At 43.9% G+C, this 27,537-nt stretch overlaps 1 protein-coding gene across 5 annotated transcripts in view; it reads right to left on the minus strand.

The window, feature by feature from the left end:
* Positions 1 to 27,537, minus strand: part of CCDC149 (coiled-coil domain containing 149) — a 96,715-nt gene that overhangs the window by 57,806 nt on the left and 11,372 nt on the right. For 4 of the 5 annotated variants that reach the window (XM_079919652.1, XM_079919649.1, XM_079919650.1 and 1 more), the window contains exons 2-3: positions 5,515 to 5,676; positions 4,018 to 4,056 (exon numbers count right to left, since the gene is read on the minus strand). In XM_079919652.1, coding sequence (XP_079775778.1) covers positions 4,018 to 4,056; positions 5,515 to 5,676 — 201 coding nt within the window. Of the gene's footprint in view, positions 1 to 4,017; positions 4,057 to 5,514; positions 5,677 to 11,125; positions 11,247 to 27,537 lie in introns of those variants that run through there. The other variant, XM_079919651.1, reaches the window with a different exon arrangement.

A 27,537-nucleotide genomic window follows, 5' to 3' on the forward strand; every position in this document is an offset into this window, starting at 1 on the left:
AGGGTGCAAGCTTCTACCCCTGTTCCTGCTGATGAAAAAGTTAAGAAGGTAACTGTGCCTCTCCTTTCCGGTACCGGATACATGGATGCCAAAGCTGTCTGCTTCAGACTAAATGGAAAGTTTCACTGTAACCAGTGCCTGCAAATTCAATGGTGCATTTTCTTCCCCACACTGAGCTAATGAAGAGGACATCTTAACACTCCCCCTCACTCATCCAAAAACCAACCCCATGCTTTTATAAATAAACTAACTATATGTAAATAAAATTTGAAAACATATATTTTAAACAGGTAAGATTATTTTTCCAAATACTGGAACTATTTTCCTCCACTGCTAATCGAGATGTTTCTTCCATTACTAAGCCAGAATTCCCTCCCTGGCTTTGGGCTATATTTTTCTCTCCATTGCACTGCTTACCATTTAACATCCTATATATTTTAATCATTTTGTTGATTGTCTGCTCATAGCATCCCTACTAGAATTAAGGTGACTATATTATTTATCATCCAAACCAAGACACTTTGGAGAGTACAGGGAGCACTAATACAGATTATGCCAGGACAAGAGGTAAAAATGGCAATGATCCTGAGTAAATGGAAGGTCTGGTCGCCCGAGCTACAAGGCGAGTTCTAAGCATGAGCTCTGAGTGGACTGCACGACTTTGAACTCTGGCTCCACCAATTACTTACGTTATTTCCCTTGGGTAATTTACTTGACCATCATAGGCCTAAATTTCCTCATTTGTCTGATGGCAATCATAATAATAACCGCCGACTCCCATGGTTGTGGGGGAATCAAATGCGATCATCCTCATTGCAATGCTGGGCACAGGGTCTGACAGACTGCAAGAGTGAGCACTCAGAAACACTGGCTGCCGTCGTTATTACCTATCATTCCAAGACTCTCTCAAGAAAGCATGTACGGCAGATGGTTAACACATGGTCTACCCAGCACCCCGTCAACATGACAACAGTAGAAGCAGCCTTGTATCTACAGGATGCCTGGCCATGCCCAGCTGACTCGAATGGACCCCTGGCCTGAGCTTGGCCTAGGCGAGCTCTCCCCTGGGATTCAGGGAGCAGCTTTTTCCTACAGGTCAAAGACGTGGGGTCTGTAGCCCTCATGTGACCAGCAGCCACGCTTCCTATTCTACAGAGAAAGCAGGTCCAGAAAAAGAAATGACAGCTGACACAGAGAATGCTGAGGGCAGAGGAGAGAGCTGGGGGCACCTGAGTCCAGGTGGTAGCTGGTCCTGAGGCCTGGCTGCATTTCTGCTTACCCAACCCTTTTGAGGTCCTATGAGCCAGGAACTTCTTCTTTGGCCCAAGCTATTTCAAGCTGCCAAGGGTAGCCAAAAGGGTCCTGACAAAAGCACGTTAATATATGATTGATTAAAAAAGAAATGGATGATAAGGAAGAGAAGATGACAAATATTTATTGACGCTCACCCGGTGCCAGGCACTGTGCTAAGGACTCTACTTGCGTACGTTATCTCATCTGTTGCTCACAGCCACCCTATGTGGTGGGTACCGTATTTATTCCCACTTTGTAGATGTGAAAGCTGAGTCTCAGACACCCAAAGGAATCTTCCCAAGGCCACACCATTAGTTTGGCGGGTGTCATTGCTGGCTCCCTAAGCCCTTCTATCCCAGGTGATTAATCTAAGCCAATTAATGTATAGTACCCTCCCAGTGCATGTTAGTAGACCAGGAATGGGAGTACGTCCTACAATGGCCCAATGAAACTGGAGGGAAGGACTCACATTCCATGGCTGGGTTTCCTGCCTTTCCTGCTCCGAGGAAAGCTGATGTTAAGTTCAAGAGGAAGCTGACGTTAAAATCGGCATAACGGTAGAGTGGTCAGATAAAATATAGGATGCCCAGCTCAATGTGAATTTCAGATAAATAATCAATAATGTTTTAGCATAAGTATGTTGCGAATATTGCATGGTACATGCTCTTATACTAAAAAAGTATTCATTGTCTATCTGAAATTCAGATTCACCTGGGTATCCTGTATTTTTCTTTGCTAAGTGTGGTAGAGAGGAGAGAATGAGTACATGATGACAGTACAGCATCTGAGACCTCCACTATCTCTCAACTTGTGGTTATGCAAGGGCATCGATTCCTTTATTGATTCAGCAGTTTAGAATTTCTGTCACTTGCACCCCAGCCCGTCCTATGTCATCCATCCCAGGCAGGAAGAATGCAGAGCAAGCTTACACCACCACACTAAATTCTAAAGGGACAGAAACCAAATGCCATATTAAAAGCTACAAAGCCAGCGCTTAGGACATCGAACTTGTTTTGTTTGTTTGTTTTTTAGAGCTGTAAGAATGCAGCTTGACAGACTTACTGGAATTCATCAGATTCTCTTCAGTCAATGTAAATTTTTTATTATAAAGTCACGGAACGTGAATCCACTTACACTGTAAAACTCCTTCATGAATACTAACAAACTCTAAAATCGCAGCAAAGATGACGGCTCGTAGCCACCAAAAACACAGAAACAAAAACATTAGCAATTCCACATTAAGGATCCCAATTTTTAAACATTTATGCTAACTTTCCGTGTCATTTTGTTTAGGGAAAAAAAAAACAAAACATCAATTAGCTCCATAGAAAATTTTGACTTTAAATCAAACCTGGAGCATTACAAAATAATCAAATAAAATAGGAAAGGAGTGCGGGAGTGAGCAGAACTGAATGACTGAAAGGATAGCCATAGGACTGAGTTGTTATTTAAGGGTGAACGTCGTGTGTGTGTGTGTGTGTGTGTGTGTGTGTGTGTGTGTGTGTGCGCGCGCGCGCACGCGCATATGTGTGCATGCGCGTCTACTGTTTATTCAGCATCAAAAATCACAAGGTAATGAATCCAAGGAGTTTATATGCTGTGCCAGGTATATGATCGATGAACAAAAATAGGATGTTGTCTTAGCCTTTACAGCTATGAAGACAGCAAACAATTCCTGCGTCCTTATTTTCATCCACCAGTTTTGAAGTCCTGTTCTGATGCAGAGCATTTCCCATAACATGGTACACACAGCACTAACATCACCATCATCCAGGCTCCCCTCAAGCCCATAAAAGGCTGTAAGTCAGGGTATGTCAGTACAGAACAATTGTAAAGTTGAGGAAAGTGTTAAAACGCAGTATATCTATATATATGCATGCAACAGGATTAAAAAATTTGATGTACGATATTCCTGGACATAATGCTATAAAAGTATTAACTGTCCCTATATTGATCTATACATTTAACAAAACCCCAATCAAAATACCAATAGGGATGGGTTTGGGGTGGGGGGAATCAGAGGAGGACTTGATAAAATATTTGTCAGTTATATCTAAAAAAAGAAACATCTGAAAAGAAAGAGCAAAGGGAAGGAGAATAGCCCAAACAGGTATTATTAAAAGTATTATAAACAAAAAACAGAATAATGTGGTACAAACAGGACAATACAGGAAGCTCAATGGAACAGAACAGAAAGTCCAGAAAGACACACAGACACACACACACACACGGATTTGTCCATTGCTAAAAGTGGGCCTCCAAAATCCGTGGGGAAAGTGGATACTCAATAAACGATGTTGGTTACCATTTAGGAGAAAAGAACATAAATGGCTTATGAGTTTTAGTGAGATGGCTTTTAAAAGTCTGAAGCGGCAGGAGCTGAATAGCAGAACGGCATCCATCCACAGAACAGTAAGCTAAAGTCCTCTAGCAGTGTGCTCTCAACTTGTGGTTTTCTAAAAGGAGTCCCAACAAGAAAGGGAGCACAGTCAACTGGTGTGCCCTCTTCCACTCTGTTAGACTTCACTGCGTTTCCTTCGCCCAGTCCTTAGTCCCTCTCTGTAGGCAGTATTTCTCTAGCACCCACTCCCCCCAGTAATACAAAATGATTCTGGGAAGGTAGAAGATTTCTCTATACATTTTGGGATTCCCTAATCCCCCAGTTGTTGAAAGGCATCAGTACGAACATTCTGAGAGTTGTCAAAGATCAGGAATAAGTCTTACCTGTTTCCTCTTTTCAGGGGGAAGTGATGGATCTCCATCCTACAAAGAAACCAGTGTTACATTTTATTTTTTAAAAATTAGATGCGTGTAGATTCAAGAAATTGAACCGAACTATGAACTAAATTCAGACCCTCCCCTCTCCCGCCCCCTGCAACCAACAATGTGCTGAACCAAACTCAAATATACTTTAAAAATTTTAAACTATAAACTGAACCAGAGTCATTTTGGGAAAACCTCTAAGGAATCTCTTCCAATTAGGACCAATCTGTATATTTTCTAAACCTGTGTGAGCCAAATAAATAAACTGGATTGATCAAAATTACTTTTGAGCACAGCCTAAACAGAAATAGTATTTCCCTTGGTTTGAGTTGAGCTCCTCTTTTAGATAGATCCAGAGGAACAGTAATGGACACATACTTGAGTTTTCTCTGTGGGCAGAACAATTTGGGGGGTGGGGATAGGATATGCTCAAAATAAAAGAAAATTAACTGAGAACTTCTAGTCCTATCAGACTTTTTGTCTTAAAAGGATTCAATTCCTCTCCCTCGTGTGCCATCTGGGAATACATAAATATGTCAGGTGAACGATAAATGCTCAGGAAATAGCACTTCTCTATCTGATGCTGCCACATACAAGTCAACATTATTTTAACCTCAGGAATCTTTCTACTGTACTTCTGTGTTCCAGGACAGTTCAATGACCCCAGCACAGACGGTTAAACGTAAGCAATAGTGTCAGCACTTAAAAAAAGAGATGGCATCCGTGAGAAAGAACTAAGTGAGAATGCAAAATAGCGCTATGCAGTTGGTATCCTCCATTTCAGTAACATTTGCATCCTGAAAAATCCTGCCATATGAAAACTAGAGAAAATCTAATTGCCCAGGAAAGGGAAAGGTTTAAAAATTATGGAAATATTACTATGCACTGTTTTAAAAAGTGAGTTAAATCTGTATATATGGCCTAGAGAGATGTCCAAAATAAAGTGCTGAGCGAAAAGAGCAAGTTTTAGAACAACATTTATATAAAGCTGTCCAATAGAACTCTCTGCAATGAGGGACATGTCCTACAGCTAACTGTCCAATATAGCAGCCACCATGGAAATGTTCTATATCAACACAGTCCCATACGGTAGCCACCAGCCCCCCATGGCGATTGAGGGCATGAGATGTGATAAGTGAGACCGTGTTCAATTTTATTTAATTCTAATTAATTCAAAATGAAATTTAAATAACCACATGCAGCTAGTGGCTTCTGTATTAGTGCAGATTTATAACACAAATCCTCTTCAAAAAAAAAAAAACACCTCCATACAGTTTTAAGTAAATAGGCACACACAGACACATTCAGATATGCGTGTAAGATCACGGGCGCCGGAGCAATTATCCGGAAGCATGTACTTATCAACTAGCAAGTGGGACTGGATCGTGGAATAAGTAGGGTGATGACTTTCACGTCTTAATTTTTCCACTTTGGAACTCTTCGTGACGTAATACGTACAATCAGCTCACGGTACTTCTTCTTTAGGGACTGGTGGCGCTCTCGAAGCTGATTGGCCATGAGTTTGTACTGGTCCCTTTCCTGCTGGCATGTGTCCAGCTCCTTGGAAAGGATCAGCAGGGCTTCCTTCTTACTCTCCAGCTTTCTTTTACACACCAGGTACTGCAGAACAAACACAGGCAGGCGACTGCTCAGAACCGTCAACAGGCCTCCCTCCTCTCACCTGCGCTGGGGTTCACACACCCTGCAGAGTCGGTTTTGTTGCCTTTTTTGTTTTAAGAGATTGCATACCCAGAATCATTTGTCAGTCAATGACATGTGAGCCTAAAGGCTGCTACTGCACCCGACATAGTCCCCTCATGACAGAACCAAAGCCTTGGACATTCATGAACTTTGGCCAACTGAGACAGGAAAAATAATTGATAAATAAGTTAAAAAGCAGAATCCTTTTTGACAATTACACAGATAGCTAAATAAATAGATAGTTGGACCCAAAATTTTATTTAAAAAAGGATTTAGATATCCAGGTAAGATGATGTAAAGTTCTATTAAAATTTTACCAAATGATACAACACGGAAAGATTTAATAAAAATTGTATATACTACTAAGAATTATCTCTTGGGAGCAAAATTATTTGCATTTTTTTTTTATCCTTTATACTTTTCTGTGTTTTCTAAATGTTATAGAACACACCTATATGGCTTCTATAATTTAAAAAAGTACCAAAAATGTAATGAAAGATAATTTAATTGAACCATAAATTACTGCAATAGATTGTACCTGCCCATGCAACCCAGCAGACATTTTCTCACCTGAGAATTTTTGTTCAATAAATTCGGTCAGAGGTGTGCACCTTCTCCTATGATTCCAATGCAGACACCCACCACCCAGAGACCAAGTTTATGAGCTAAGTATTTTAGTCACACTTTGAATTATCCCCCCAAAGTTGGGTGTATCTTGCTGGAATTCTTCCTCAGAGTTGTGGGATATCTTCGTTCCTCCATCTCCCCACTCCCCACACTGCGACCGACCCTCACCTGACAATCACCCACCACCCGGACCAGTGTGAGCCCGACTGGGATTCCGTCCTTTTATTGGATCTATAGTACCATCTGGTGTTATTCACATATGTGAAATGTGGAACTTAAATACCTTTTGAATGTGCCCCGTAAAAGACCAAATTCAGAGCATTCATGAAAACAATTTATAGTTTCATTATACACTCTGACACGAGCACTTTGTCATTACGGATGCCCACACAAAGCAGAGACAGGATCAGTACTCCCATACCATTTGAGTCAATGCTCTTTCATGGACAAAAAGCATTACTCATATATAGTGCTTGCTTGGAACTGACTTTGTTAAGTTCAATTTCAAATAAATGAAAGGGGAAAAAGAGAGTTTTGTGCATTAGCACATTTTTTTTCCTTAAAAAAAAAAAAGTAATTGCTTAGCTTCAAAAACAAAGGGGAAAGAAAAGCCATTCTGAGACGGATTTGAGTTCTAAGAGAGGACACTTCCACCTTGGATGAATCTTATTCCTGGCAGTAATGAGGCTGGAATCCTGCCTTAAAACATCCTGGATTTTAACACTTTGACATCGTCTTCGTGGAGGCAAACGGTTCTGTTGCCACAGCGATTTCTCAAGAGTGAAATCCCCAACGAGTAAATATCAGAGGAGGGAGAGTAGCCCAAAAACCTGAACTGCAATGTCCTAAGGGAGGTATTGAGATTTCACAGGAAAAAATACCATTTACACACAGTTTAACAGAGCTGCCCTTGTGCCTTCAGTTCTCTGCCTGTGATCAGCGGCCTCGGTTGGCAGTGCTATTGGCATTGGTGGCACAAAAACAGTCACCTTTGTCCCTTCAATGTATCAGATCCAAATCTAAGGCCTCAAAAATATTCCGTGTCTTCCAACTTTGGGGAAGAAAATCGCAATAGTGCGGAGGCATTGTACAGGACAGCAGGCAAGATTAGAATCACATCCAGTCTACTGAAGGGGACCAGGGAAGGGTCACCACTTATGGGCAAAGTAGAATTCAGGTTCCCTGACCTTGAACTGCAATCTCTTACGGTCCAAGAGAGAAGCCGTTTCTCTCCCAAGGCATGGTCCAAACAGGGCCTTGGAAGCTGCTTAAAGGGCAGTAATAGGCCTCCATTCCCTCTGGGTCTAAGACACCTGGCAGATGAACAGGCACAGAGTCCTCTGCTAAGACCCAGTGACCTGGGATTTGAGGAGTGGCATCACTGCTCTTCGGGTCTCCTTAGGGCATGAAAACAGGACAATTATAAGCTCCATCAAAGGGTAAGAAACTGATTCTGTATAGAAGATGAAGCCACACCAAGAAAAGGGCGGGCTTTAGAAAGCCACTGCTGGACTGTTCTTTCTTTTGCTTAGTGTGGTCTAGAACAGTGAATTTCAAAAATGTTACTCTACGTCATTTATTTTGATCAGCAGAACAAACCTTAGACTGAAGCCTCATTTATAAACAGCTCAAAGGGGCGCTGCTCTGGCTGAAGACGGGACACCTCCCCTGTAGTCCTGCCGCCCTCGCGTGGCAGCATCCACAAGGAGCCCTGCTCTACGTCACCCTGGGATGCTTGTGAAAATGCAGATTCCTGGGTCCCAGCTCAGACTACTCACCCTCAGCTCACCCCCATACTGCCTGAATCATGAATCTCTGGTGGCTGGCTCAGAAATCTGCAGTTAGCACATGGCACAGGTGATTCTTACTCCATCTATACTTTGAAAACCCAAGCCCTGGAGGCCTCCAGCTTCATGGTGTCTCAAAAGTTAGAAACAATTAAAATAGTCTGGAGGGACTGATAGGCCCGCGGCAGCTCAGGAGCTCAGGGCAAGGCTCCGTCTCAGAGCCATTCCAGGGTTGTCGGAGCACAGAGGGGTCTGAACAAGTACAGCACAGACTACATTTTACCATCTGGCCAAAGAGTCTAAACATGCAGAGTCTCATTAAAATATCAATAGAAACTCTGGGATGTGTATGGGGGGTGGGCAGTGGGAGCGTTAGCAGAGAATGGGATGGAATTTCTTGTTATTATTCTAAAATGGTGACAGTTTAGTCCCTGTGGTGGCAACTGCTAAATTGTCCCATTTTCTATCCCTCCAATTGGAAACAAACAAGCAAAAGCCTGGAAAGAGAGAAAAAGGTGTTGAAGATCCTTTTCCGTTGGCAGCTCTGGACAACCAGCAAATGCATGGACTCGGCCTCTGCCTTAGAAGGGACCAGAAATAGAAGAGGAAGCGAGACAAGCCAAGTCACTGCGCTTGGGACGTGTCCGCTTCTAAAGGAGGATGAGTAAGTGTAGACGATGGAGGGGGTGGACAGCAGAAAATCATCAGGCAGGGTCCGGAGGCCTCTGTCCAGATATAAGTCTACCAATGGGCTAATCATGAACTGTTGGGACCCTGGGAAAGCCACAGAACGCAAGGAACGAAACAAAGTCCCACTGCCTGGGCCTCAGTTTCCACACTTGGAAAATGAGTGGGGTTCCCAGAGTGCCCTCCAACTTGAGGAACCCATGATTTTAACATCCCATCCAATATCACTGGGGTGCTGGGGAGAACGCTGCGGGGAGGGGCTCCAGGCCAGGAGGTATGACTCATTTCAAGCACCTAGAAGTTGCTTCCTCTGCCTTGTCTAGGGCAGAGCCAGCTCAATGATTTCCAAATATCACCTGCAGCAGGGGCAGTTCCAGAATCTCCAGACATTGCGGCTTCAGGGCAGACACCTGGTTGGAAAGGGTGCTGGGGCTGAAGCTGTGTTTGCAATAACAATTTACAATAGCGTGAGAAAAAGCTAAATGTCTGAGTGGTCAACATTAGTGCCCCTCTCCAGTATTTCTAGTTCTCCTTTCCTTGCAGGCGCTCGGAAGGACTATTCTTCCCCATTGCTTTGGAGTAAGGCAGAGCCACGTATCTTGCTTTATCCAATAGAGAGGGACTGGAAGGAACATGAGTCACTTCCAGGGTAGAAGCTCTCAAGAGTCAAGGTATGAACTACCAGCAGAAGCTGGATCATGGAACCGGCACAGCAGACAACTGCCCTGAAGAGTCATTTGGGTCCACAGAGAAATTTGTGTGATCCAGAAATAAACTTTTGTACTTTTAAGGTACAAAGATTTGGAGGGTGTTTGTTATCAGAGCATAACTTAGCCCATCCTGACTAATACAATCCATAGCAAAGTGTAAGGGTAGGAAGGCTGATAGAGATCATATCTGCCCCTGCTCTGTGCTTCTATTGAGTTACCACAATGATGAAGAGGAATAACATTATCACTATTATTATTACTATTAATAACAAAAATGAAAGTTGTACGGCAAATGCTTTCCATGTATAATCTCCTTTAATCCTCACAAAACCATAATGGGGTTACTGTGTTATTATCATGTACATTTTCTAAATGAGAAGGTGAGACTGAAAGAGTTTACGTAATATGCCAAGGGTTTGGCAGAGCTAGAATTCGAGCCCAGGTTTTTGTACAGCCAAGCCTGTGGAACCCCAATTCCTGACCAACCAAGCACTCAGTGAAAAGACAACCAGAGTATTCATGGAATTGGTTACTACATCTAGTTGGTATTTTCAGCATAGGGAAGCTAAGAAAAGGGAATTTTAAATTTGGCTACTTTTTACACCTAGAATCTCTTGACCCACCCCCTTCTAAAACTAGATGCAAGGCCTGAAGAAAGAAGGAAAAAATAAACAAAGAATCCACGAGCATCTCTCCCCTCTGCTCCTCCTGAGGGAGCCAAGTAGAGGCAACAAGGTTTCCATCCACTTAAATGACATGGGATAAAACTAGAGGCTGTTTTCTCAAAAGTGGCTTGGTCCTAACAATTTTCTATAAGCTGTAGTTGCTCTCAATCATTCATTCAACAAATATTTTCTGGGTGCCTTCTATGTGTTAGGCACTGAGCCAAGCATTTGGTCTCCTAAAGGGATAAATGGTCCTGGGGATTTTGAAATGGAAAAACATGATACTTGGATAACAAAATATAACTTCCACAATTCCTTATGGGTTTTTCTGAAACCCCCGAAGTTTTGAAAACTGAAAATGTGTTCGCATCCCGTTAGTGACCTCAGCCTATGTGAGGGTTTTTACTGTATTTATGCCACTGATTGTGAATATTCATACATTTGCTGAAGACAAATCAATGTGTTTGATTTCCAGCTGCTGCCCAGAACTCTACTGGGGTTGATACACGATATACAGGACACTTATTACATTTCCTTTCAGACACCAAAACTCCTGCCTCTAAAACATATCTGGGGCCCAAGGATTTCAGATATGGAACCTGCCTATTATTTGAAAGTCACCCTTGCAAATCTCTGTATAGTCTCAAAGACATACTGGTGACTAAAATCAAATCTTTCTCAAGCAGCAATTGTCCAAAACCTAAGAATTTATTAGATTTTGACTTCCTCATGTAGGCCAGGAAAAACCAAAAGTGTGTTATATGCAGTAAATGTTCAAGCTGCCACAGTGCTTACGTGCCTATTCCCATCACCTCACAATGCCTTTATTCTTGAGAATTAGCATGAATGCTGGAGTGGAAAAGAAACCTCCCAGATAACCCAAGTGACTTGCCCAATTGCAAAGAACAAGGTTCCCAGCTGCCAGCATCTTCCATAATAGTGTCTTCCAAATTGTGGGTCACGATACATTAGTCTGGGTGGTGAAATCAATTCAGCTGCAACCCTCATTTTCTTTAAAAAATAAAGAACAGAAAATAGCGTGAATCCCATGCAGTAAAGGTAAGCATTGCTTCCTGAAACCTTTCTTTTTGCATACGTGTATATGAATAAACATACATATATGTATGTTTTCACACATTTATGGTGGACTGCCATTTTAAAAGTTTGGAAATGACTCTTCTATAATAAGCCACTTTGCACATTTATTCATTCATTCATTCATTCATTCAACAAACAGTTAGTAAAAGGCACCACGAGAGGCAAGAGGCAGGCTGGGGGGTAGGTATTGGGCAGGAAAGAAAAGCTTCACAGAGGAGATGACGCTTGAAATGAGTTTTGAGAGATGAGTAGGTATAAAAGGCACCCGAATAAAAGCCATTACGTAACAGAAATAATTAATCAGTTCTTTGGGATTGAAGCACAATTCTGATTAATTAATACCTGCTCTGCCCACCTTACTGAGATTACCATGAGCTTGAAATTCAACGTACTATGCTAAAATTTGGCTTTGGAAATGTTCTCAAAATTAAAGGTATTATTTTTACAGCAGTTAAAACTTACAAAACATTTTCCCAAAGACTCTCTCGTTCGATGGCCAACACTATATGACAAGTGTGACAAAAACTGCTTTTCCCATTTTACAGACAAGATAGCTGAGATTGTCTTTCCCAGAGTCAAAAAGCTAACAACTGTCAGCTCAAACTAGGGCTCTTAACTACAAATTCCAGGCTGTTTTTAGTATTCTATATTGGTACCAATTAAATTATTAGCAATTCCACAAATTACCTCTCTTGGGTCAAACTATATTTTTAACAAGACACTCTAGGAGATAATTGTGTAACTGAAAGCAATGCATTTTAATTCATAGTATTTTGAGACCCCGTTTGGAAGACAGGCAGCCCTCCTGGGGCCTTTTCAATCATATTCCATGGGGAGCGGCTGAGGAGATACAGGCCACCTAGAGTCCTGCTCAGTGGTCAGCCAATTCCATGTCCCAAGTGCTCTGGCTAGCCGAGTGTCGGCTGACGGGCAGTTCACCACACTGGGGTCTTCATCAGCTGAATCACGGGCATGAGACACTTTATTTTTCAAAGAGCACTTGAACTCATAATTGTCTAAGTTGTGACTCAGGCTCTAGCCCTCTTGGCTAACTCGAATTCTACCCCTGCCCAGCCCTGCAACAATGTGATCTCATACGGTCCAATGACTTTCACTCTCATCTCTGTGCTGATTTCACCCAAACTGATATCACAGCTCAGACCTCTCATCTGTACCTCTTGCTCTGCTATGAATGTGTAACTCTATCTGAACATCTCAGAGGCATCTTAAACTGAACCCTTGATATTCCCTCGGACCTGTCCCGCCCCGAAACTTCCCTCTTGGTAAATAAGTGGTACAAACCATATTTGGTTTTCCATGAAAACCTTGGAAGCATCCTTGCCTCTTCTCTTTCTTTGCCAGCTCTCATTTAATTCATCAGCAAATCCTATGGGCACTACTTTCATAAGACATACTGAATTCAAATACTTCTCACCCACTTCTACCACTGTCACCCTCCTTCAAGCCACCATTATCTCCTGACTGGACTGTGGCCTTAGCCTCCTATTTCTACCTCCTGCTTCTACCCACCTACAGTCTATTTTCCAAGTAGTGACGAGAAAGATGCTTTTCAAATGATGGCAACATGTGGTAGCTCAAAATCCCCCATGGCCTCCCATCACCTTTAAAGCAAAATCCAAAGTCCTTCCACTCTCCCTTGCTCACTGCTCTCTACCCTCACTAGCCTCCTTGCTAGCTTTGACCACATCAAGCCAATTCCAACCTCAGGACCTTTGCACTTCCCTCTGCTTAGATTGTGTGGCTTCCTCCCTGGATTCGTTCAAATCTCTGTTGTAATGTCTCCTTCTCAGGAAGCTCTGCCACCACGCAGACTCTCAATCCCCTTATACTGTGTTACCTTCCTTCACGGCACTTATTACTTGACCTTGAGTTACATAACTAATTATTGATTTACTTTCAACATGTCCCGCTCCATGGCAGCAAGAATTGTGCTGTTTCATCCCAGATCCCCAGTGCTGAAAACAGCACATAGTGCATAGCTGGTGAATGAGAAAATTCAATCTTACTACATCTTCAACATACCTGTGACACACGTGATATGGTACCCATTTTACAGATTCTCAAACTCACAGCTAGTGAAGACCTCAGGAATGATCTAAGTCAGGCCCCTCATTCTACAGATGAGGAAACTGGGACTCAGAATGGTGAACTGACTTATCCAAGGCTGGCTAGTAGGCCCCAGAGTTAAAACCTAAACTGAGGACTCTTCTCATTCCAAGTTCAGCACAATTTTCACATTACCAAGTTGAGGTACACATTCCTGGCTGGGGAGACATAATGTCTATAAACTTACAAGGGTACCTGGTACTTTTATATAGTCATAATAATTATTACAATAAAATAGATAATAATAGATGATAGTAAGGGGCCAAATGATCATTCATGAATACTTACTAACTATAGTATGTTAAGTTCTATAAAGAGATGAAAACAAAGCTCCCAGAACACAGAGAAAAGGAGTTTAGCATAATGGTTGGGAGCATGGCAGAAAGAGCTGGAATGCCTGAGTTCAAATCGTGGCTTTGCCACTCACTAGCTATCAATTACTTAGCCTCTCCATGCCTCAGTTTCCCCATTTATTAAATGGGTATAATTATAGTATCTTCACAGGGCAGATGTGAGAATTAAAAGAATTTGCATGTGTAAAACATTTAAAATAGTAAGTGCTGTATCCACATTCATTGTTATTACTACTATTTCTATCACGAGGCAAGTGATCATAGCTTGGCAAAGAAGGTACTCAAAGAGTTGGAGCAAGATGTGAACATTTGAAATGGATTCCGAAGAATAGGTAGAAGGATGTGTTTTGTTTGGGGATAGACGGAGTTGTGACAGGTAGTGGTGATGAGAAAACAATACTGCTGGCAGGGAAAGAGCCACAGCAAAGCACAAAGGTGAGAAGTAGGAAGACATATTGTCAGAACAGCAAGCAACGAGCAACGCGCTGGGCTGGCTTCGGTGGAGGGGTGGGAATAAAAGCTGTGTGAGATAAAGCTAGAAGGAGAGATAGATGGTGGCTGGGTCAGAAAGGGCCTGGAAGTGTTGCTGAGCAGTACAGATTTTACTCTGTCAGCAAGCAGGAGCCCCGAGGGTTTCTGAAGAAGGGAGTGACACTAAGAATCCTTTTAGGAAGACAGTTTCATCCTGACACCATGTGGTGTAAATTATCTTGGACTATACAGCTTGGGTAGAATTGGTTGCCAAGCTCACAAGGGGAGGGAAAGGATTTGAGGTTCAGGGTCCCCTGTGTAGACACAACTCTGGATCCTGCGTTTTGGTCCAAACTCTCAGGCCTACAAAGAACGCACTGGCTTTGCTGTTTCTTAATGCGGGGCCTGCTATCACCTTGTCTAATGCAATATGGACAGGCAGGGTGCTACCCAGGCAACCAGATGCACTCATGGGTTTAGCCTCAGCCTCAGCAGCTGGCATCAGAATCACATCAGTGGGCGAGTGGGTGCCCAACCACACTCCAAAGGGCTGAGCTGAACAGGCAAATGCAGCACTTTGTGGTCACTCGGGTGGGACCAAGGGATACACACTGGGTTCTCCTTAGGCCTCCATTTTTGCTCCACAGTTAAGGTATAATTCAGCTTGTCAAGTTCATGTGTAGTGTACAGACCAGGGATACTTGCACTCTTCTCTCCCCCGGAAAAGGAGGGTTTGTTTTCAGGAGAGGGGAGGGAGAAAACAAATTAGTATCTTTTTGAATGTCTTCTATGTGCTAGACACTGTTAGGAGTAATAATAATGAGAAGACGACCTTTATTTGATGATACGAGTAAGTGGGGCAGCCGCTATTTAGTGAACATTACTATTTTCCAAATTGTGCCAGACGCTCTATTTGAAACATCCTATTTAACCCTGTGAAATGGGTTGTTTGATTAGCCCCATTTTGAGCTGAGGACACTGAGGCTCTCAAAGAGGTCAATTTATCCTTCATCACAAAGGTAATCAGTAGCCGAGCAGACCGTTCTCTGCATGTATCTGTTAGGATCCTTCGGTTGTAGGCAACAGTAACTCACACTCTCTCATGGGAACATGTTGGAAGGATACTGGAACTCACAGAATTGGCAGGAAGACAGAGAAGTAGACCTAGAAACAGGTAGGCACTGAGGTGATTCTGGAGGCAGGACCAGGAACCACCAGGTCTCAGTGCAAGAAAGCTTGGGTTAGAGGCTACTGAATGGGGTAGAGATGAACTCCGTTATGTTTCAGATTCCTTGTCTCTCTGCTCAAGTGTTTCTCCAACTGGCCTAATGCTGATCACGTGCCATCCTTTGCCTGGGGGACAGGACACCCAGACTGTATCCCTCCAAGCTGTCCCTCCAGATTATACCCTGTGGTAATACCATCCAAATTGGGGTGCTGTTGAGAAAGACAGATGAATGCTAGGAAGTGAGAAAACAGCAAATGTTCACCACGATAACCTAGTGTTGGGCTGCTCCCCACAGGCCCATAAGACCAAAGAAAGAACCCGGAGTCAGCAACAGAGACATCAGTGGTTTAACGGATGCAGGAGCTCACACATCTGAAGCAAGGTCCTGGAGCGACACCCTGTGCGCAGCAGCTGGCAGGCAGGACTTGGCGGCAGGCTTCGCTCCGAGGGGGAAGGGGGAGATTGCCAGTTACAGGGGGAACTGATGTCAGGTTGGCTCATCGGTTACCAGGGAAACCAGCAGAGGAGCACATCCCTCACCACTCCTTCGATAAGAACAATCACTGGCTGGGACCTGGGGCAAGTGTGTAGGAAGGTCAGTCCTATGAGGAGGGTGTAGGTGAAGCAGGCCCTGGCTGGGCAGGGGATGCACAGGGAGCAAGAGAACAGCCATCTTGAGTGGCCTGACCATACTCCTAGGTAGATCCATCCTATTGAGCTTATTTCTCAACCTTGCTAAGGTTCCCCTTCCAGTGCTTCATGAATAAAGGGTGGAAAAGAAATGGTGGGCATTTAGGGAAGTCCTTGGTGGCCCAGTGGTTAGGACTCGGCACTCTGACTGCCGAGGGCCCGGGTTCAATTCCTGGTCAGGGAACTAAGATCCTACAAGCCTCGTGGCAAGCAAAAAAAAAAAAAAAAAAAAATGGTGAGCATTTAATAGCAAGTTTTAGTTGAACTAACCTCTGAGCCTCTACTCATCATACACAGAAACACAGATACAGTGGTGAAGTTTACATGGCTCCAGTGGGGTATATAAACCTACCAACTGGAGAAAGGAAAAAAAAGAAGACACCACCAAGTACAATGGGTAATCAGTGAAACATGAACGGAATAAACTTGGTAAAATAATGTATACTAGATATCATGAAATGTTTTTATTATCCTCTCAAAAACAGATCTCTTTTGAATTGCATTTCAATTATATTTTTAAAGCAGAGCTTATAGCTCATTTGTGGATGTTAATTCATGCCCACGTGCAAACACCTGAAGGTAGCCTTGTGCTTCTCAAGAACCCAAACCCACTGTTTTCACCACTGAGTGGCTTTTATCTACCCATTTACTGTTATCTGCAATAAAGCAAGTCATAATTGCTACAAGGAAGATCATAATAATTAAAGGACTATCTGACATACTACATTACTATTTGGATGGCTTTACAACCAGATAACGGCTGAGAGAGATGAAGGTAGCCTGGGCGTCAGGGAGGGGACCTCTCCGCCAAGTGACCCTCTCTGTCAAACAATGACTCATGGTCCTTGGAGGCTTTTACTGATGGGATCAGGCTAGCTCTCATTAACTGCTGCAAGAACATGGCTTGCTAATCCAGAAAGGCTTCTCCGCCTGACGATAAACACATGTGGCTGAAGGGTTCATGTTCAGGAATAATTTAGAAACTTCTCAACAGCACACTCACTCTTACTCTGAGAGGTGTTTCCTCCCCTGGTGCCCCTCTGCTTTCTACTGTTACTTTCCTCTTCCTACCCTACCCTCTCTCCCCCATTCAGGGATACCTCCTCCCCCATCCACTAAGTAGCGCTAGGTAAACAGTATTCAACAATCAACAGACCTGCTCCAACCTCAAAAAGCTACTCCCTCCATTCCTGGAACCCCTACTCTGTGCTGCTCAGTGATCGCTAGCTGGAACCATCATTTGTCTGCCTACCTGTCTAGTCCAGGTACCAGTCCCTTTGAAAACCATAACTGGGACCTGCCACTCTTCTTTAAAAACATCTCCATTAAGGAGAGAGGCAAACAAAAGCCCTTCAATGTCTGGCTGAAATCCAATTCCCTGACTTTTCCCGCCCACTATGGTTCTATCAAGGCCCACTTACTGCTACCCCAAACTCGCTCTCCCTAACCTCTCTCTTTTCTTGTCAGCTCCTGGACCCAGCTCACAAGCCCCTGACTGGGAAGCCCTCTGCCATTCCCAGGCAGAGTAAGAGCTGGCGGCCACACGGCATTCTGGGTACACCTTGATTAGAGTATCACATGCTGCATCACTGTCACCTGCCCACCCACCTGCCTCCCCACAGACTGAGGTCTCTTTGCAGCCAACTCATTCACCTTTGCATCTCCAAAGCCAAGCACAGCTCCTGACCCAGAGTGAATACCCACACAATATCTGAGAAATAAATGAATTTCAGTTTCCATGAAGCTGAAAAATATTTATATACATATTATCTATAAATTTATTTATAGATATTTATAATATATATTTTTAGCAAGATAGCCACCAATTTTTATTAAGCTTAAATCTCTAAATTCCATTTTAGCACCATGTTTGGGGGAAAAACGTCCAGTTTTATATAAACTCGATGTGTATGGAGAGGGCACAGGATAGCTCCTATAGAATTAGCAAAATGGTGTTTGTATTTAACCTCATTTTTATCACTTCAAATGAGCACTTCCCTACATCATCTGGGCATATACTCCATTCACCACCTTTATTGTTCGAAGTCTTGCAGAATCACTGCTCTAGATAGAATATAGGACTGTGACCTGCAGATAACACGTGTGTATACTTATAACTCCACCAGACCAAGTTTGGGCATCTACAGCGTACATGCCATTTGGGGCCCACCATACGCTGATGTCCACTTGGCTGAAGTCCTCCAGCTGCGGCGATCCCAGCCACGCACCGCTAACCCGCTGGTGCCTTCGTGTGAGTCTTTCCTGTCCATGCCTATCTCCTGTCTCCAATTGTACAGCTCCCTGAGTAGTCCACAGCCTTCTTCTAAATCTGCATTCGCTTCTGTGATTTTTAGATAACATTTCAGCAATTTCAAGTTTGTAACCTAATGATTCTAATGCTCTTCTCTAAGAAGACTTTTTTTCTTTTTTTTTTTTTTTATGATTTACCTTTCTCAGAGTCACCAGGGCAGTTTCCCCTCTCTGGTATTACTTTCGACAGGCAAACTTTGATTATTTGAATGCCCCAGGGGATGTGCTGAAATTTAAGTTAAGTGAGATTTCAGGTAATTGGAAGAGTTTATAATGTGAACCACTGTAGCTGGGGGGTATGTGAAATTCACTGACAGTCTTGGTTAACTGCAGTTTTGAGTAAGAAGGTTTGCCTGAATATCTATTTCAATCCTTTCACTCCTGTTATTCCTCCTTTCCTCCCTCTACCCATCTTCTCACTCTCCGAAGAGTGTATTCTTATTCTTTTCAGGCCGATAAAGATGAGAAAAAAGCAAGGGAAGAAGATTGGGTTTCCTTATAGTTGGCTGTACGTGGGCTAGGAAACCCCTTCCCATTTGCTGAAGAGAGCATATGTTTTTAAAAATCATCCCTTGCCTGGAGTGAATTTGCTCTCTCCCCTGTGCTAGGCTGATCCGACCTTGCCTTGGGCCGAGATGCTGAGGGTGGAGCATGCAACTCTGGTTCGTTTCAGAGACTGGGTGTTCAGGATAGAGCACAAAAACTACCTGTGCATCTGAGGCTCTCCCTTTTCCATCCAGGTTGCCAAGAGCCTGGGATATGCTGCATGAAGGTGACAGCCCACGTCACCAACTCCCACATATGCAATGACCCATTATAACATATAACAGTCACATATGGAATGTAATGATAGATTCGCTGGTTACGTCATTATATGATAATAATTCGATTCAGTTGCAGAAGGCTCCCCCTGTGGGCTGGGTGGCAGCAAAAAGCCAGCAAAGCATGGACAACACTTCGGTCAAACTGCCTGTCAAAACTGTAAAAATGCTGTGGCTCTCCTTCCCCTTGTCTCAAAAAAGAAATCATAAAAAACCCTAACATTCCCCAATAAGGCGCCGCCTTGTGTATCTATCAGCTCTTAACCTCTCAGCTCTGCCCCGAAACACCAGGAGCAGAGGGGCCTGTGGCCATGTCTTCACTTTATATATGAGGTGCTGAGAGGACTAACTGGGGGCATTTGCAGAACCAGAATTGATTCCTGGACCATCCTTTAACGAGAGGGAATTCGGGAGATACAGACAAAGGAGCCATTAATAGAAACAATGTGGCACGTGGGATTTAGAACTGAAATGTGGGTTTCACTGCCATCACCTACCACTGGGCCATGGGAAGCCCCGCACCCACTCTGCGCTTCAGTTTCCTCTTTTATAAATGATGAGATCAATAACCACCATCATTTATGGAAGCTACTCAGTGCCCAAAGATGAGTCATCATTTCACATATATAAATCATTAATCCTTATCACAACTACAAAAGGTAGATGTCATTACCCTCTTTTACACATACAGAATCTGAGGCTCTAAGAGGGTAAAAAAAAAGGCGTGCAGCCTGTAAGTGACAAAGGTGGGATTTGAACACAGGTCTGCCCCATGTCCTTTCTGTTGCAGTGCACTGCCTCTCTTACAGAACACTCTAAGGATTTTATAAGGCAATGCATGTTAAAAAGAAAAAAAAAGCACTCAATAAAGTCTAAGGGCATCAATCTTATTATCACAGTATCAAAAGAATCAAGAGAACTGTGTCTGCCCTATTCAAAGAAAGAAAACAATCTCCACTCCTAAGTTTGTCAGCAGACCTTGCCTCTCTGAAAAATATTAGCTCCCTGCTGGGATGAATAGTTCCATAAGAGGGCCAGAGTACTCAAGATGAAGAGTCAGCTCAAGATGGTGCGTTCTGTGGGACTATTCCCTGGCTCCCTTCTCTCTGATACTTGAGTCAGGTGCAGATGCTCTAAAGCAAGGAGGTGTTCCATCCCCGTCTGCCCCAGAAGGCAGTCATCTGCAAACTAGAGATCTTGAAATCAGCCATGCAAATCCGTCACCATTTTAATTATCCAAGTAAATAGAGCTCTTACCACCATCTGCCAAGATTTCAACCAGTCGTGTTCATTAAGCTCCCCCAGCAGTTCTTTCTGGATGAGAACCGTGGAGTCATTGCTAAAGGGCCACTTGGGCCCAAATTTCCGCCTACAGGATGAAGGTGTCCCCAGCTGAAGCATGTGTCTCGGAGCTGTTTTTTCCCCTCTCTACACCTTGCTCACATTTTTCTGAAAGCCGTTAATTTGCTCCTTCAAAGTAACTTCATCTTTGTTGTTCTTACTTCCTTTCCACCAACTCCAGGCAGTACTGATTAGTGAGAAATTTTCCTCCCCAAGAACTGTCAGCTCAGAGCTCAGCTCCACAGCAAAAAGTGAGGTGGGGCTTCATTCTGGAACACGGATGGGTGTGCGATCCTGGTGAGTCGAATCACCAGAGATCTCAGAGACCAGACTAAATTGTAAATGCTTCTTAAGGCGGGGACTCTGTCCAGGTCTGTTTCTCTGGCTGATAACTGTGCAAATGAGTTGATTATGTTAGTGAAAGGCTCCCGTGGGCGACCTGAGTTAATTATGGCTTTCAGGGAAGATGGCAAAATCCTCACTAGCTACAAATCACCAATGGACCACAAGGCAGTATTGGGTATAATTGTACTTGCTTTCCTTGACAGTCAGTTGGTCCACCAACACCACTACCTCTGTCATCATCGTTCCTCAGGATAGCATTTAAATGACAATAAAGTGATTACTCTTCTCCTAGTACAGAATTAAGACCTGACACTCAAAATATTCCTTGGAGAAGGATGCACAGACATCACTGATGCAGGTAATATCCAAGTTTGGGCATTTCTCTTTCACTAAAGAAAATTCAGTGATAATCACAGCATCACCACAGACAGCAGCAACAAATTGCTAATTGCTAAATATATGATCGGGCTGACCGCTCCAAAAGGCGATGACATTTCAGAGGCAGAGAGACCTAAAAGTATATGGAGGACAGTGGATATGCTGAGGAAGACCCTGATCTGGAGACCCAGATATGACCATGGAAGCGTCAGTCAAACACAGAGGGCAGACCCTCCTCTATCAGTGACGGTGCACCAGGCACTTTACACACATTAGCTCATTCGTCCTCACCATGAGACCCTACAAGGTAGGTACTACTATGATCCCCTATATACATATAAAGTGCTGGTCAGTAAGATGGAAGCAGAAGTGACCTTTGGGACTTCTGGGAAGTTTCCTTAAGGGAGGGGTCCCCAACCCCTGTACCGGTCCGCACCTGTTAGGAACCGGACTGCAGAGCAGGAGGTGAGTGGTGGGCGAGCAAGCGAAGCTTCATCTGCTGCTACCCATCCTCCCCCCAACCCTGTCCGTGGAAAAACTGTCTTCCACGAAACCAGTCCCTGGTGCCAAAAAACGTTGGGGACTGCTGCCTTAAGGGGAGAGGTACACTCTTGCATGTCTTCCTCATCCTGAAATATATGGTCCACAAGATAGAAAACCTCACTCTTGGAATGGAGCAGTAGAGCAGAGAAATGGAAGGTGCCTGGATCCCTGACAAACAGTGAGCTGCCATATCAGCCCAAACTGTCTACCTCCAAATTTATTGTACATGTGTGTGTATGGCTGTTAGCATAACTGAGGCAATCTTGGGCCCTTAAAGTTTCTCCTGCCCTTTTGCTGACCCTACCAGGACTGTACTGTGCAGTAAGTCACTTCTTTGTCATCAAGGGCTTTGTATTGATAGTTAATAGATATTGTTTAATAATCATTAGGACCAGGTGGCCTCTATGCTCTGTTAGTCCCCAAACAATGATGAAAACCTTCACTGACGTATTCCTTGTGCCCACGAGACTAGTTACTCATTCATGAATCTTGACTTAGAAATGCACGTCCTGTTTCCCAGCACCTAACCCAATACCCCTTTAACTATAAAATTGTCCCCATGGCCCCTACGCAGTGCAGGTGCAGCTGTGAATGCTTCCAGATCATTGTCCCCTAACTCATCCCACCCTGTGAGTAAATTACCCTATAATAAACTGATCCATTGACTGTATGGAGCTGTTTGCCTCATTTTTTTTTTTGGTCTCCAGATGCCTTCTCAATTCAGTGGGCACTTTTTGTTCCCTCTGACCTTCAACAATGTGAGTGAGAAATACGGATAATTCTATCTTATTTAAACCACTGTTATTTCTATTACATTAAAATTAATCCTAAATAATATACTGATATGCCAAACAACTGATATTGAGGAAATTTCAGAAGGAAATTAATAAAGCAATCCCATTTGCAATCCCATCAAAACTAATAAAATAGCTGGGAATAAATCTAAATAAGGAGGTAAAAAAAACCTGTACTTGGAAACCTGTAAGACACTGATGAAAGAAATTGAAGACAACACAAATGGATGGAAAGATAGACTATGTTCATGGATTGGAAGAATTAACACTGTTAAAATGACTATACTACCCAAAGCAATCTACAGATTCAATGTAAGCCCTACCAAAATACTAACGGCATTTTTCACAGAACTAAGACAATTCTAAAATTTGTATGGAAACACAAAAGACCCTGAATAGCCAAAACAATCTTGAGAAAGAACAAAGGTGATTTCAAACTATAGTACAAAGCTACATCATCAAAACTATATGGTACTGGCACAAAAACAGACACATAGGTCAATGGAACAGAACAGACAGCTCAGAAATGAACCCACACTTATATGGACAGTTAATCTATAATAAAGGAGGCAAGAATTTACAATGGAGAAAAGACAGCCTGTTCAATAAATGGTGTTGGGGAAACTGGACAACTACATGCAAAAGAATCAAACTGGACTACTTCCTCTCACCATATGCAAAATAAATTCAAAATGGATTAAAGACTTAAGTATAAGACCTGAAACCACAACACTTCTAGAAGAAAACATAGGCAGTACTCACTCTTGGAATGGAGTGATAGAGTAGAGAGACAGAAGGTGCCTGGATCCCTGACAAATGGTGAGCCCCCATAGCACATATCTATATTTTCCAAATCTGGCGTGGAGGGGTGCAGTGAACTCAAGATTACTTGGATATTTCAAGTTACATCCACCACGACTCAAGGTTTTATCATCTCTAGGCATCAATAATACCTTCAGCCACTCAGTTTTCTTCCCCAACCTTTCCTCGTTCACAGATTCAGGCCATCAAGGGCAGGGACTCGCTGCTGCGATGAGGACACTCTGTGATGGGGGTGAACAGGCAGGGGTGGAAGGCTGGAGCCCCTCACTTCCACGGAGCCAGTGCTTGGACAGGGCTGGGTCACCTGGCACACCTGCCTTCCACCCACAGCACAGAGGTGGTGTCCTGCCCGTCCTTCGGGATGTGGTTACGACTGCAGGTCTCCTGACACCACTTTTGCTCAACTTCCAACTGAAATTGAAGTCATGGCAGGAGTCTGGAACCAGACCCAAAAAGCCTCTTTTTCAGCTCAGGTTTTTAGGTTTAGAGCTAGGTCAGTTGACGTGATTGTACAGAGGGTCTGAACCCAAGGCTCCCAGAGGGAAAACCTTCTAACCTTCAAGTTTAAAAGCCTAGCTCCACACACTTGCTTCTTTTTGAGTGACCATAAAAAAGGACTCTGAATTTCTGAATATTTCGTAAACACTCTGAATTTCCATCTCTTCATCTATAAAGACCCTACCCCCTGCTCATGCTAACTGGTAAAGTAGTTATAAGACATTGATTAAGGAATACAGAGGAGGGTGACAACATCGTGTTGCATTTTGTACCCCAACTTTTAGCAAAGTGCCTGGGACATAGTTAATTCTCTTAAATATCAGTGGAGGGAAGGCAAGTGTAAGGAATTATTTTTATTTGTTACAGCTCATGATGAGAAGATGGCCATAGGGACCAAAAAAAAAAAATAATCGCACACTTTCTTTGCATGAGAGTCAACCGTGGGTGGCAAATAACCTTGGAACAAACTTAAATTCTAGTCCAGAGCAGAGTTAAAGGCTGGCATCTGTTCAGACACACTATAGTACAGGTCAGAGTCCAATACAGAAAGTAGCTCTTTATAACCAAATGATTTCCCACCCGCAGCTTCTGCCTGACTCTTTTCAAGCAATATATCTGATAGTATAAAATTCTAGTTTGAAAGAAAGGAAGGAAAAGAAGGGAAGGTGGGAGGGAGAGTGGGAGGGACTTGACTTCTAGTAAATTCATAAATCCCTTAGAGCTTATTAAAAGGAGATTTGACTTAACTACCTTTAAAAGATCACAATCTGTATTTTGAGAGTCAGAAGGCCTGTAAGATCAAATGGAGATAAGGGGACTTGGGGGGAGAAAAAGAGATAAGAATATTGTTCTGACCAAAAAAAAAAAAAAAAAAAGATGTCCTTGTTTTAATTCAGCAGTTTTTCAATTCAAGTATTAGCTGAGAATCCAGTGGGGTTGTTGTCTCTTTTACATTTGTTCATTACATGTAGCACATTGTTCTGGGCACAGTGGGAAATTTAAAAAATGAATGTACCCATCCTGCGTTGAGTAACTCCAGGCTGGAGGCAAGACATACATAAATAATTCCAATGTGAGGCAACCCGGCAGACGCTGGTCACAGAGGTGTGTCTAGACGCTTGGGATTGCAGAAGGCAGGAGACCTTTCCGTTGGGGGTCAAGGTGGTCATGACGAAACCTTGAAGGAAGGGTGAGGAGAAGTGAGAGAACAAGAGTTCCTGGCAGAGGGCACAGCCTCAGCAAAGGCCAGGTACATGGAAACACAGGCTTCCAGCAAAGACCCCCAAAGTGGTTCTGTTTGCCAGGAATACGGGACATGTGAAAAGGAGAAACGCAAAATAAGGCTGGAATGTTTGGTTTGGATGAAAGTAAGAAAGGCCTTAAATGACAGTGGAGTCCGAGCCAAAGGCAGAGCCAATAGGGCCGTGGAGGGCTTTGAGCGAGGAAGGTCAGGATCACGGTCCTGCTTCCAGACCCTTGACCAGGCAGGGATGGACTGGAAGGAAAGGCAGAAAGAGATGCAGGAGGCAGGGAGGCTGATGAGGAGGCACCTGCAAGAATCCAGGGTGGGGAGCTGACTGCTGGCTCTTTGTGAGCAAGTGCTGGGTCTCGGGCACCGAAATCGGCTGAATACGAGGCTTATTCAAAACCCCAACAAATGAGGAAGGTAAAGTGGTCAGCAGGAGACTGGACTGAGGGAGAGTGAGAAGGGTGCAAAGTCACAAGGTGAACAAGGTGAGCGCAGAAGAGGCCATGGGATGGAAGTCGCCCAGGAATTGATCGAGCAGTCTGCAAACACATTAGAAGGTCTGGCAAAGCTGGAGACTGTTGGGAAAGCAGAAAAGGTTACAGATTGACCCTGACAGCATTCACCAGTCTGGAGCAAATTAAAAAGCAAATTGGAACTGGCTTAAATAAAAGGGAGTCCCATCGCTGCCACCTCCAATATCTCCTTGGTCGTGGGGTCTACAGATGGCAGAGCAAGCAGGTACGTCAATCTGCTCTTCATCAATATGAATTTTCAATGGCATCATGTTGACAGCGGCAGCTGACACATCACCTCCCTGGGCTGAACCATCCCTGAAGCCCTGGGAAGCCTCTTCCTAAAGCCTAGGCAAGGACAGGACCACCCCCTCAGCTGTAGAGGGTGGGGGACTTTAAAACACACTTTCACGTACATCGTCTCACTTTATTCTCATCTTAGATGAGAGACACAAGGCAGGTATTGTTTTCTTCATTGTACAAAGTCCAGAGAAACTGAGGTCTGGACAAGTAAGGTGATTTGGCCAAGACCGTGTAGCTATGTAGTGGTGGGGCTTGATGACTTACATAACCCACTGCTGCCTGAGAAAGGAAGCTGCCTGGGACACCCGGAAGCTGCCCGGGACACCAGGCATCTGCCAGGCCATGTGGACACTCATGCTCCTTCACAGCCATGGTCAGCCCAGGGAGACGTTGGAAGTGGGGCACACTGGCAGGTGAGTAGGGCTGGCTTCAAAGAGAATGTTGAAAATGACGAGGTGAACCGTTTTTCCTTCCTTGTTTCCTTCTCTTCATTCCTCCCCTCCTTCCCTTCCTTTCTTCCACGAGTGCCTGCCAAGGATCATGTGCCAGGCACTGTGCTAGACACTGGTGACCTCCCACCCCTCTGAAGGCCCCTCATCCTCAGGAACCCCAGTTGCCATACCTGCTCACAAGGCCCCACGCTGGCTTCCCAACTGAAATATACCATCCACGTCCCGATCTCTTGAGACCCACAAAAGGTAGGAAACCCAAGTGGAGGCTATGACATCTGAGCTGGGCTGTGAAGTGTGAGTAGGAGATCATCTTTGGACACAAGCAAAGGCTTAGAGATGTCTCAGGGTACGGAATGATCTGGTAACAGGAATTCTATAGAGCGTGAGGGAGGCGGTAGCATAAGGGGTACAGAGGAGTTACTGAAGATGAGGAGAGAGCAGGCCCTTGGAGGCCACCTGAGGAATGGCTTTCACTCTGTGGGCCCTGGAAAGCCATCGGGGGCTTTAGGCAAAGGAGTGGTAAATCATTTCAGCACTTGGAATGACAACTCAAGTAACTGCAGGGAATAAAGAAGATCTTAGAGGGTCTTTATGCAGATATTCTGGGAAGAGTGGATGAGAACCTGGGCCATGGTGGCATAGTAGGAAAGGTGACACAGAGCCCTTATTAAGGACTTGTACCAAAGCAGAAAATATGGGTCTTTGTAGATAATTAGATGGGTGTGGGGTAAGTTGGGAAGAAGAATCAAGGCAGATTCCACAGTGATGTCATTCACTATGGGATAGAAGAAGGGAAGAGAGATGGGAAGGGCTGAAGACAGAGGGAGGGTAAATTCAGTTCAGGGCACGCCGAGTGCGAGGTGCCTGGGGGACACGTCCAGTAGCCCTGTGGAGGGATGCAAAGCCCAGCGTGTAGGGGGAGAACAGCGGAGCGTCAGAGGCTGCACAGCCAGGTGTCAAGTAGGTAGA

The sequence above is a fragment of the Stenella coeruleoalba genome (assembly GCF_951394435.1).
Source record: "Stenella coeruleoalba genome assembly, chromosome: 4".
NCBI lineage: Eukaryota > Metazoa > Chordata > Mammalia > Artiodactyla > Delphinidae > Stenella > Stenella coeruleoalba.